The sequence below is a fragment of the Colossoma macropomum genome, unplaced genomic scaffold (assembly GCF_904425465.1).
Source record: "Colossoma macropomum unplaced genomic scaffold, Colossoma_macropomum, whole genome shotgun sequence".
In the NCBI taxonomy this organism is placed as follows: domain Eukaryota; kingdom Metazoa; phylum Chordata; class Actinopteri; order Characiformes; family Serrasalmidae; genus Colossoma; species Colossoma macropomum.
Genome location: NW_023494799.1, coordinates 25239052 through 25251997, shown reverse-complemented (window position 1 = coordinate 25251997; position 12946 = coordinate 25239052). Strand labels below are relative to the sequence as shown.

At 40.1% G+C, this 12946-nt stretch overlaps 1 protein-coding gene across 4 annotated transcripts in view; it reads right to left on the bottom strand.

Annotated features, from left to right (window-relative positions):
* furina (furin (paired basic amino acid cleaving enzyme) a) overlaps positions 1-12946 on the bottom strand; it is a 124861-nt gene that overhangs the window by 5981 nt on the left and 105934 nt on the right. For all 4 annotated transcript variants that reach the window (XR_005008104.1, XM_036585912.1, XM_036585914.1 and 1 more), the window contains 4 exons: positions 12699-12816; positions 9114-9293; positions 8560-8684; positions 3891-4019 (listed from right to left, as the gene is read on the bottom strand). Coding sequence is in view for 3 of the 4 variants with exons in the window: in XM_036585912.1 (XP_036441805.1) it covers positions 3891-4019; positions 8560-8684; positions 9114-9293; positions 12699-12816 (552 nt within the window). In the remaining variant the exon portion in view is untranslated. The remainder of the gene's footprint in view (positions 1-3890; positions 4020-8559; positions 8685-9113; positions 9294-12698; positions 12817-12946) is intronic.

Genomic DNA, 12946 nt, shown 5'->3' with positions numbered 1-12946 from the left:
CTGTTTTGTAGTATTAAAAAACAAACACATATATAGTAGAGGTTAATGTATAATAGTGGTGACCGTCATACACCACCATTAATCAAAACTCCAAAAGTGTAACTTTACAGGAGAACAAAACGTATTTTTCAAGTAATTTTGGACCATTTCTGTTGGTCTGTTAATCATTAAAGTTTAATACAATGCAAATGATACGTGGAATTTCAAAATTATACTGAAAATTAAAAAAGGACGAGGTTTTTGCGGAACAGTGACAATAAAAACTAATGCCTGCTCTTAGTCAAAAAGCACAATGCTACTGTGTCCAGCTGTTCTCTCCATTGACCAATTGTATCTAATAAATAAACTATATAATAATCTCTATTTTCCATTGGTCTACAAGTTTTCTGTAAAGTTCCCAAGCAAACATCTGCAGTGAGAAAGTCTGGTCTAAAATAATGTCCACAAACAGTGCAAAGCACTGAATTCCACAAAGCGAAAATGACCAATAAGCATTTTTGACATTATAAAAGTATGCAGCGTGAACAGTATTTTAATTAAGGCCCTAAAATATGGCAGCACATCTGAGTGGTCTTTAACATGGTAGAAATAAAAGCTTTATAAGGTCTGAATGTCTATATCCCTTACAAAAATATGTTTCAAAACGAAACTATTCATTATCGCATTCCTGCTCTAAATATACGCTGTCCAGTTGGGGCAGCTGCTATGCGTGAAGATGCCTGTGCAAAGCCCCATCAATCTGTGATGTCTGGCCTCATTCTGCCTGCCATACTTATAATAAAATATACCCAAACTGTGGTGTTTTCTCTTTTGTGAATGATCCGTTTTAAAGATCCTAAAGGGGGTTGTTTTTCTAAATGGCATGTCCGCTTTTAACCTCAGTGGCATCCTGCAAACTCATCCAAGACAATTATTTCAAAAGAAAGAATAATAGCAAACTGCTTAAACCTCTGGGAGACCATTATAAAAAAGGCTGGTTCACCCAATATAGATGTAAATCCCCTCAAATTAAAAGTGACATGCTGTATTTTACCCTCACTATTTCATTTTAAATCCAATGTGCTACAACACAGAGCCAAAAAAAATGTCACTGTCCAATTACTTACAGAATGCACTGCAAGATCCCTAGAGCACCCAGGAAAAGCAGCATATGCCAGCTGTGCTGTGCAAGGCTGAAGGCATCTTTCTCAGCATGGAATAGAGTTCATCACTTAGCTTTCGTGCTTTGCCTTACAGATGGTATATATAGATGGTAGTTCAAAAAGGTTTGTGGCAAGCTTCTGCAGAGGAATTCTTCACCCACCATGACTGGTGATACAGTCATACAATGTGGGAGAAAGTTAAAATTGGCCAAGGGAGCATATGGGTTCACAGTAGGGCTGCACAAAACAGACAAAATACCATACTGCAATGAAACTGCTAACAGTGCAGTTCACTGGAAATACAGTGGTAAACCATTGAGGTGACGTGGTTCAATACAGCTTGCATTATTTTGACCAAAAAAAACTGTTGGACCATGTGAATGAGATCATGATCCCCAGGAGGGGCTTGAGCCACTGATCCTTCGCCCTCTCAAATGGTGTATGTTATATATAGCTTCTGCTATTGTTCAAGATCCATTTCTATGAGGCAAAGTTAACTCAGTCTTGGCCTGGGAATAGAGTTAGATGGTTGGCTTAGTTTCCACAAGCTTTATCGCTCTCGTGTTCTCCCACTAGATTTTGCCTCAGTCAACTCCGGCCTGTGGAAGTTCTGCTGATAAATGTCTCTTTATGAAAGCATCACAATTCATAACGTATGCATTTTGAAAGAACTTGTTAAACAGACTCTTTCGGGACACAAATCAAATTGTTAAATTTCTTCAAGCAATGGTATTAAAGGAATTGCTTGGTTTAAATTTACACAATTTAAAGTGACTCTAGATTGAGTCGAATGGCCAAGACATGTTTGGAGTCCAAACTTTGGTTCTTTGGTTTAGAACTGGAGCGGCGAGGCTAACAAACACTAGAAAAGTCACTCAAATAGTCCAAATCACTTCTATAAAAATACATCACCAAAACTTTTTTCCACCTGTTTAAACCGCATCCAGCTCGTGCAGACGTGCCCATGTGATTTAGGACACAGTATGACTTGCTGTGAACTACAAAAATGAACAAAACTGCAGGCAGCCAGTTTAGTCAACAAAGTCTGTATTCAGAAATCACTTCAGGAGTAGGAGTGCTGATCTGTCAGTATTTGTGACAATGATGGTCATAAATATGGAGGTATCTGATCCAAGATCAGTTATGCTTTGTGACTAACAGCCTGATGATGTCTGAAATTGCTGTAGCGTTGAAAATTCAGTCACACTGTGTCCTAAACTACACTGACAAGCCTGTGCAACATTAATTAGACCTGGATGCAGTTTGAGAGAAGTTTTAGGGACATATTTTAACAGAAACAACGTCGGCTATTTTGGTGGCTATTGAGTTCTAGTGTTCATTAGCTACATTAGCCTTGTAGCTCCAGTTCTAAAGTAAAGAAGCAAAATTGGGACAACAAAGAAGTCTTGGCTGATGGACCATATCTGGGACAAGTGGAACATTGGATAAATTGATTTTTTGGCCTACCTATTCCTTTTAAAGGCTTTCATATCCCTCTTAACTATAACTCACCGGAGTGGTTAGAAGTGTACTGGAGACTGGGGTTCAAATCCCCACACTGGAAGAAATGTTAATGTTTTAGGCTGCTTTTGGAAAGACTAAGACTACATTAATTTGTCGCCGAAACATGATAAGCCTTCTCTAGATAAGAGAATCTGTCACGTGCTGTAAATTAAATTTCATTCACCTTTAGAGCACCCTGCCCACCCTTTGGCATATACACAAATTTTGTGATTGATCTTCTGCAAAATCAGCACTGCAAAGGTTGGTGCTGTGATAATGGTTACCAAACAATACTGTGCAGCTCTGGTGGGAAACAAATTTTAAAAAATGAAACACAAACAAAATTTTAATGCTAATCTTTGTATTGTCTGGAGCTTCTCAGTTCTAGAGCCTATGAGGTCTATTTCCAGAGACTGACTACTGGAGAGGATAAAAAAAACAAAAAAAAAACAGCAATGACAGCTGGAAAAAATAAACAATGATGATAAAAATGCTTCCAACACCTCACAGGTGACTTTATAGCGAGAATGACAGTGTAACTGAATGTGTTGCATGCAGCTTTGTTTTTGAATTGATTTGTTTGTCAAGCTGTATGAAAACTGTGTTGCAGAGAACTCACAACATGCAACTGGTGGCATGAAAGTTTCACTGTGTAAAGCCAGCCAAAAAACTCAAGTTCTGACTATCATTAAAGAAAAATCACACAAAGGAAAATAAAAACAGATTTATATGCTTAGGTTCAAATGTGTCATGAGTCTAAATTAGTTTGATTTTCATATCACTGCTGTCAATTCAAAACCTCATAACTAATCTTTTCCCTTTTTAATTAGCAACATTTGGCAGTTATTTACTGCATTGTGTAAACATTCCAACACAAATGGCCCAAAATTACTTGATATAAAATTATGCTGCCTTAATTTACATTAAAGTTCAGAATGTTTTTCCTACTTTTATAAAATTACATAGGTTTCATAGGTTTTGTTATAATTACAATATTAACTATACAGCATTCAGGCAGATCTTCAGTTCTTATAATTAGTTAATGGTGTTGAACATACACTGCTTATTTAAATAAATGCCCTAAATCTGATCTTTAAACATTCTCCCATGTGTGGAATGTTTTAATGTGTAACAGACAATCACTTCTCTGCCAGCAGTAATTGATCAGCATCATTTAGCTGCAGTAGTGCAGGTGCAGGAAGGGGCCTGCAGGGGGTGCCCTCTCCTCAGCAGTCTGGTTCTCACCTGTGCACATCTGACTGAGGTCGTAGGTCTTGCAACTGCCCTCAGTGGGCTGGCTGAAGTCTGGTGTGGACGGTCCACCGGAGGAGGAAGCAGTGCCATAAAGGACCAGTGTGAACTGGGTGAGCGTGCCTGAAAAACAAAAAAGAGAGGGAGAGAAAGTGTGAAAGTGAGCACATGAGAGAGAGAGAGAGAGAGAGAGAGAGAGAGAGAGGAGAATGAAGAGAGCAAGAGAAAGGAGTGAGGGAGAGAAAGCAAGAGAAAGAAGCACATTCAGCAAAAGAGTCAGGAGGGGAAAAGAGGGAGTGAGTGTGAGAGACAAAAAGAAAATGTAGAGAGCAAGAGACAGATGGAAGGGAGAAAAATTTGTGAGAAAATGCAAGACAAATAGCGACAATTATAGAGAGAAAAGTGAGACGGAGAAACGAGAATGAAGAAAGTAAAAGAACGAATAGAAAAAAAGTAAAAGAGGGAGAGAGCAAGCATGCAAGAAAGAAACATTAAGAAAGGAAAAAGCAAAAAAGTGAGCAAGCAACAAGAAAAAGAGAGAAGAAAAATGAAGAGAACAAGAGAAAAGAGAAAAAGAAGAGAGAGAAAAAGAGGGAGAAAGCATAAAGAGAACAGAGAGACAAAGAGACAAAAAATAGAGAGAGAGAAAAGAGCAAGAGTGAGTGAGCGAGTTATAGAGAGAGAGAAAAGAATGAAGAGAGTAAGAGAAAGAGAGAAAGGAAAGAGTGAGAGAGTGCAAGAGAAAGACAAACACAAAGATAAAGAGGTTACAGCACAAAAGAGTGAGCAACAAAAAGGCAGAGAGAAAAGAGGCAGAGAGAAAAGAGGGAGTGAGAAAGAGGGAAAGAGGAAAATAGTGAGAGAGGAGAGAGAGCACAAGAGAAACAGAGAGACAAAGTTAGACAGACAAATGAGAGCAAAGTGCGTGAGTGAGACAGAGAAAAGAATGGAGAGTGAGAAAATGAAGGAAAGAGAAGCATGGGAGAAAGAGCAAAAGAAAAACAGAAAAAAGAGAAACATGAAACATTCACTGATTCATAGAGGAATCAGACTATAGCGCCAATTCCAGATACTTCTGAATCATTTTCTGCAATGCTGTAACTGCTGCCCACTTAAGTTGATAAGATAAGGGTCCAGAACCAGCACGCAAGCTCACGGTGGGCTGCGTTGCTTTATGGCCTTTTTAAAAAGCCTTGCTTCCCAAAATGGACTGACTGCGTCAAATTTATTTTGCTTCCCTCTTTTAAAGCTCCGCCATTAAAACTAGCTGAGACTGTTAAGAGTCTACAATTCACCAAGTCATTACGGCTAATGCAGTCAAAACATCAAAGCAATTCAAACAACAGATGGCCCGCTCGAGTGAAAACACACACCAGTTGTGCGCGTCAGTGAGCTGAACAAGGTAGAGCTCAGTGTATATTTACGGTCTGCAGGGGTGGCTGGATTGTCTGATAGTGGGGGAGGGAGGGAGGGAGAGAGAGAGAGAGAGAGAGAGAGAGAGAGAGAGAGAGAGAGAGAGAGAGAGAGAGACTCAATCCTGTGATTTACTTAGCCAGATTTAATTAATAAGATTTACAACAGGGTGTGGAGAACACAGCTAAAACAGCTCAAGCTGAGACCACTCATAAAAGAAGGAGGGAACAAAGGGAGGTAGATTCAGAGAAAAGACATTTCCTAATTTTCAATGAAACACAGTTGGGAGCTAATTTCTCAGCACAACATTAACACTAGCTTTAATTGCCTAGCCTAGACAATGCTATCAATGGAAAAACCCTCATCACATAGACATTGAGCTTGCAGGAAATGGATTCAACTGAGTCAAGCTGGTTATCAGCAGTCACTTAAACTGTTAAATGAGTGAAGCAAAGCACAAAGAAAGTACCAACACGCTCTGCCAATGGAAAGCCCAGTCTGAAAGGTCCAGAGCGAGAAACTGCAATAATGTGACACTCCGCTAAACCAGGGATTTGTTAATTGTTGCTATGACAACACCTTCTCCGCCTGACCATTATTTTCTACTTGCTTGCAATACCGTATTACAGAAATTAAAGAAACTCTTATATTTGACCACGACAGTCTGATTTCCTCTCCTGGTTACAAAAAATTAGTGATAGAGGGGAATTAAAATTATTCAGAATTAAAGATGAACCCCGCTGACAAATACTTGTATGCAGACATGAAAAAGGTGATGCATGCAAAACCGAATCCCCTGTTGTGGGGTCCAGTGGCACCATTACTACTACGTACTACCATGTTAGTGATTTCAACATGAAAACTGTGATGCACAACTATACAGTTGTAATTACTGTGGAATTATTTAGTTAACTGAGAAGCGAAAACAAATCATGTACAAACAATAGAGTTTGTTCAAAATCTGTTTCCTCCTGTACCAAGGTCACAAGGTCAAAGTGCAGCCATTTTCTTTTGAGACACCATATCTATTATAAAGAGAGGTCAATTAGCCTATTAGTTGTGTTGTACTGGCTCCAAAATGGTACTTTGTGCTTGGATCCCGGTGATTACTACTCACAAAGTAATTTGTAGATGTCTCTTAGCTCTCATAGCAGTTATGACAGAAGTGCTCATTGACTGTCTTGGCTGCAAACTAGGGGTGGACGATATGACAAAAATATAATATCACAATGTTTCAATAAAATTTCCATGATTTACATCATCACAATATTTATTATTTCTGACGTCTGACAAATTGGAATGGACCAAAAGAACAAGTAGTGCCAAATAGAGATACACACACATATATGTTTAATGCCGTCCCTCCGCTCGCACGCGAACACTCAGGTTTGTGGAAGGTGGAGCGGAGGGATGCCAAATTGTTTCAGGGTGCTCCCGTGTCTGTGTGCCCTTTTGGTTCGCTCCTTTTAGTTAAGCTGTTATAGTCAGATCTGCCGGAGTCATTAGCCACACTCTGGAAATGTTTTACATACTACTATACATACACCCATACAGAACTAAGCTAACTCCATTTCCCTACCTTTCTTCCGAGAAAACGACTGCCCACCTGTCTGGCCGGACACTGCTGGATGATTGTTTGTAGAGCTCTCCGGCTACCCGCTTCAGACCAGTTACCCACAACCCAGTCACCGCCACCTGCCTTGGACTGGATGCCCACTCTACGCTGAAGTCTCCTAACTATTACTACCTCCTAACTATTACTACTACTACTACTACTACTACTATTATTAATATTAGTAGAATAATAATTTTGTACGTAGTTTGACCAGAGGAGGATGGGTCCCCCCATGTGAGCCTTGGTTCCTCCCAAGGTTTCTTCCTCAGCTCTGAGGGAGTTTTTCCTTGCCACTGTCGCCCCTGGCTTGCTCACCTGGAGGATTTACATTTCATGTTGAAACTTTGTTCTAAACGGATTTCTGTGAAGCTGCTTTGTGACAACATCAGTTGTAAAAAGCGCTATACAAATAAATTTGATTTGATTTGATTTGATTAATGCAGAAAACTTCACCTAACAAGCAACCTTTCACTGTCTGATTATCCACTAGCATAATGCTAATTTCCCTTAGCATCCCTCAGGAAATACGCAGTTTTGTTAGCACCAAGCTAGAGCTGTCGGATAATGAAATATGATGCTAATTCTAGCTTTAAAAAAAGGGATATGAAGCTCAACTCATAACAGGCATGTAGTTTCACCATGACTTCTTCTGTAAAGGTCTAAATTTGAAGCCTATTTATTTTTGCTTTTATGTACTTTGTTTCTCCTTTTAATTGTCTTTAATTTCTTTAAACACTATTTCTTTATTGCACTCTGTATCTTTTTAGCATCTTGATTTTTAGTCAAGCATTTTGCCTTTATTTTTACTTTTGATTTTCCTTCCCGTTTTTATTTATGTAAAGCACATTGAACTGCCTTTGTGTATAAAATGCGCTACACAAAAAACTTGCCTTGGCCACTGAACCTGCCTGTTAGTCTATTAGCTGTTCTCACTTCAGTCCAATTACAGAAAATTTCAAACGTAAACCAGTTAAAGAGAGTCTTAGCAACAAAGAGAGTCACAGCAACAATTAACAAATCCCTGCAAGCAAATGAAAATCTGACAGTTTTTCATTTGATTGCATTCCGAAGACTTCAGATTTAAGCAATAACATGCTTTTTCACTCAGTGAACAGGAGGAATATTAAACTTTGGGTGGGGAAAAAAGCACTCAGCAAGCAGAAAAAAAAGCTTTACAGCAGAAATGGTCAAATGCACATCAAATTAATGATAATAACTAATGTTGTTAGTAGTGAATTTTGGTATTTAGGCCCTTTTTTAAAATCAATACTACATAACAGAATGCCATTTTTCCTAATAAATCAGTTCATCTTTTAGACATCTATGCCTTGCAAAATATGAAATTAACATTCACACAAAGGCCACTGACCATGAAAAAAATACAGAAAAACCTGCATTTCTCTTGTTTATGTAAAAATGTGGAGCACTTCACTAAGTTCAGCTAGTTACAATTGCAGAGTGCGCAGAGATGCAGCACTGTGGAAAGCCAGAAGCAAGGCTTATCACTTCAGCCGAAGTGCCTGGCCTGCGCTCCTCATGCATAAATCACTGCATAAAACAAAGGGTGGCTGAGGATATTTTGGAGGGGAAGGCTATTCTGGAGCACGGCAGTATAAAAGTGAACGTCTGAGTTACCGTAGTCGCTGGCTCCAGCCACATTTTCAATCTCCAGGGTCCACTCGCCACGAGGGTCCTCATCCCAAGAGTGGGTGGTCATGAAGGCCCAGTCGTTGAAGCCTTCAGAGGAGTAGTCATGAGGTCTGAAAGAAAAAAGACATTAAACTTTACCTGTTTACTAAACCAAGTAAATCTGTACTGCTCACACAACAATTAAGCAAAGTCCACACTCTTTTACTTGCTTGCCAGCTTTAATAAATAAATAAATAAATGAGTGACAATGTGAATGAATGAATGAATGAGAAGTCCATCTTCACTGCCATCGTGTGGATTTAGAAAACATTTAATTTAGGCATCCTACTTGTCTACAAATAGGCTTAATACACAGTGAAAATGAAAATATAAAACTCATGTAAACTTGGTAAAATATTACTACCTGGATGCCCATGTATTGATACTACTTTTTCCCCCCACCCAAAGCATCACAATACTATGTTGCATCAATGTTTTTCTCCCATCCCTACTAATTTCAGATAAAACAGACAGAGCACAGACATGTGGTGTCCCCTAACCTGGGAGCAAGCAGAGTGGACCGGGTGCCCTGTGGGCTGATCAGGTAGATGGCCAGATTTCCTCGCCGGTTGTAGGACAGCGTGAGCCGTGCCTGAGCATGCTCCAGAGAGCTCACAAAGTTGGGCTTTCCTGCACACGCATCCACGCTCTTGGAGATCACCAGGTGGTTACCAATGTTCCTGAAAGTAAGATAACACACAGATGATGGCATTCTCCAATTAAGCTCAGTCTGAAATGTGCTCTGAGCAGTGAGGGGATGCACTTATCCACACTAAGAAGCAATACTGTTTGCAATTTTCACAGATCTGCATCATAATCTGGTCTTAATTAGCATACAATAAGTCATGTGAAGACTCCCAGAAGTCGCTGCTCTACAGTTGACTGAAGTCACTTTTTTGCACTTGTTTCAACCGATCGACATACAAAAAATAAAAACTTAATTTTCATATCTGCAGATGTGTTAGAGGGTTCCCCTCACATCTGAAGTTTCTTCCACTTGACACTTACAGTTTCATATTTTAAAAGATGTTAGCATCCCTCAGTGGAGGAATGATGTCAATGAGCTGAGCACAGGCAAAAATCATGTGCATTATTAATTCTGAGGAACAATACAAAGTCATGTTTCCTGCTCTGGCAGCTTCCGTTTCCGGTGGAAAAAGAGAGCTTAACTGAAAACTTTGGCAGTTATCTGAGGGCAAAAAAGTCTTTGAGCAAACAGTTCAGCACTGACATAAATGTGTAGCACACATACACCATTATTTAAATTTTTCTGCCCAATTATCTCCCTAATGTTACCAATTCCTACCTGATGGCTGAATCAATCATATAGCACCAAACAATCTGCATGCATAAAGGTAAGTTCATGCTTCTCAACACACAGGAAATTGTCCACAGCACATTTCAAAAAACTGCGGCACATGCTACATGGTATGGCAACTCAATTGCTTTGAGTACAGACTTCCCAAACTGGGTATGTGAGCTGGCGGGAACCCATAAGTGGCCAGCTATGCTGTGGATCCACGAAAAAGAAAAACGAAGTAGTCTTTCCCACTCAGAGAGCAGCAGCACTGACGGGTGGCTGTGGCATCATCTGGATTGAAAGAGCCCATGTCCTACATTTTTCTTATGTTTTATTTTTCCCCCTAAGGAACACCTATGATGTTTATGTGATTTTATGTATCTCATTTAACTTTTACATGGTCATTTCAGAATCACTCTTTATCACATAGAATTAAACTGTTTGTGATTTAGACACGCTGATAACTGGTGGCTAGAAGCTTCCATTACTTGTTAGCTACCTTAACCTCCAGTGTTAAATAAAAAAAGCAAACTTCAAACAAACGTGTGTTGACTAATCATCTATATTTGGGGTAAACCAATGACTATAACTAGTTATTAGCAATTACACAAACTTATGCCAGGCACTGTAAGGTGGTATGTGTGCCATATAACACCTTATAAATGCATTTATGATGCATTAGGAATCCAGGATTCATAAGAAGGGTTACCATTAACTCATATGAATTACTGAATATCAAAATAGTTGTTTTTGCAGCCCTACAGTCTAAGGCTTATTATTCAGTAGGAACACAGATCACAATGCAAACTGGTTGAGTTATTCTCAAGTTACATAAGAGTGTTGCCAGCAGATCCTCAAGATTTAAGGAGTTAAAGCAGTATGTATTCTTTGGGCATGGCACAGAAACAATTTCCCCATCCTGAATTTACTTCTGGAACACTAAATAACAAGGCTGGCGCACAACCTAAGCGTAACTGTTAACTGTCCCAGTTATCAGCAGGGTTTTTAAACCGCCTCCTGCAGGACCACCAACTGCTTCACGTATTTGCCAGCGTCTTGAGATAGGTGCTAGGATATCCCTACGCTACACTTGTATGCATGCTTTAACACATTCTTAAACTCACAAAGCTCGTTAATTAGTTGATGAGTTGAGTCAGGTGTATTGGGAATAGTGAATAATGCTCAAATGTGCAGAAAAGCGGTTCACTTGGAGACCCTGGCCTAGACAATAGCTTGCCAAAACAGGCGTGACTGCACAAGGTCGGCACACACGCGAAATCTCAGGTGGCCTCCGAACAGCTTAGCAAGAGACACAGTGTGATAAACATTTACATTTGTTAAGATAAGACCACGAGTGGCTGACACACTCTCAGCAAGCAGGGAGAGTGCTCATACAGACCCTTTTCTCAGTAGCTTAGGTTGTGGTATGTGTCCTTACTTCATGCCAAATCCTGTAAGAAGCTTAGTACAGTCCAGTCCTATTCATGAACTAGAAGGTGGGAGAAGGGCTTAACACAAAGCTATGGACACAGGTGCCTGTTTACAGTAAGTCTGTGAAGATGAAGGGAGACTGATAGAAGAACTCTGCACATACTGTGAGTCTGGCTAAGGGTGGTGCAGAATGTGCAGTCTAAAGGCAGGGTTTGATGTCAAGAGCAAAAGACTGATGTAAAGTCATGGTACCATTAAGTTGAGAGTTGTGAATATTGAAATGCTGGTCCAAACCCAACAGGACTGAACCAGGGTTGTTAATTCTGCTATTTGGAGCACCATCCCCTGCATGTTGTAGTGATTATATTATCTTAAAGGGGACCTATTACGCTCATGTCCATAATTTTAGTTTTGGGGTCTACTAAAATAGATTTACATGACAATGTTGATCATCAGGCAATTAGTTTTAATCTTGCTTACCAATGATATGCTGATAGCAGTCATTGCTGGTAAATTAACTTAACGGAGACCATGACATATACTTTTATTTATTTATTTTTATTTCATTTATTTTAGCTGGGCTCAAAGAGATTTTTGTCAGGCTTTAATCAGGTTTGGATTCAAAGCTTGGTGTTGTGGATCGGGTTGGATGGCACAAGGGTCTTTCGGATTTGGTTCAAAATTTCAGGCCCAATTAAAGCCCTATTCCGACCAGCATGCTAAACTGGGCTTGGCTCCAAAGCTCTGATCTTTTCCATAACATGTAAAAACCAAAGGGATTTGAGGGTAAAGAGAGGAGGAGCTCTGCATAGATGAAGTGGGTTTGTGTACGGCCTAGCGTACACAGAGAGGGATGGGGTTTGTAGTTGTCAGCAGAGACATGAGTGCGGTGTACAGGCTCATCTGCAAGTAATTATTTCCTTCAGACATGCACCACGGGTGGCAGAGACGATCCCCCTTACCCCTCCCTCATGACAGAACATCAAACCAAGTCGAGCGTTTCAATCTTCGCTCCCTCTGACTGCAAATGCGATGGGCTATCAAACACGGTGCGCCGTCACTGGTGAATACACTGCTCACTTCCCATTACAGCCTGACTCCTCATGCACAATCCCCAGCCTCCCCAAGGGCAGATTCACACAGAATCTCAAACATCATTTTGTAATGCACCGCAGGGAGAGCCTGTTAGCCACATGTTAGTACAGACAGCAATCTAAAGGAATACCTTCACCCAAAAACAGGGCTTAACAATGAATAAAAGCCAGTTAGGAGTGATAGTATGTGCATAATGCTAACAGGACCTGGCTAGCTTTCATTTACAATTAGCGATGCTAGATGAAGTTTTATTGCTCACCTGGGCTCAGACACTAAGGAGAGGACGCATTTCTGCTGAGGGCCAACATTGGTCCAGTTCTTGGCCAGAGACACAATGGCAGCAGCATCCAGCAAGCCATATCCGTATGAGTGGCTTACTAGAGAGAGAGAGAGAGAGAGAGAGAGAGAGAGAGAGAGAGAGAGAGAGAGAGAGAGAGAGAGAGAGGAAGAAAGAAAGAAAAAGAATGGGAGGAACATGCAAAAGAGAAAGAAAAGGAAAGAAGAGGA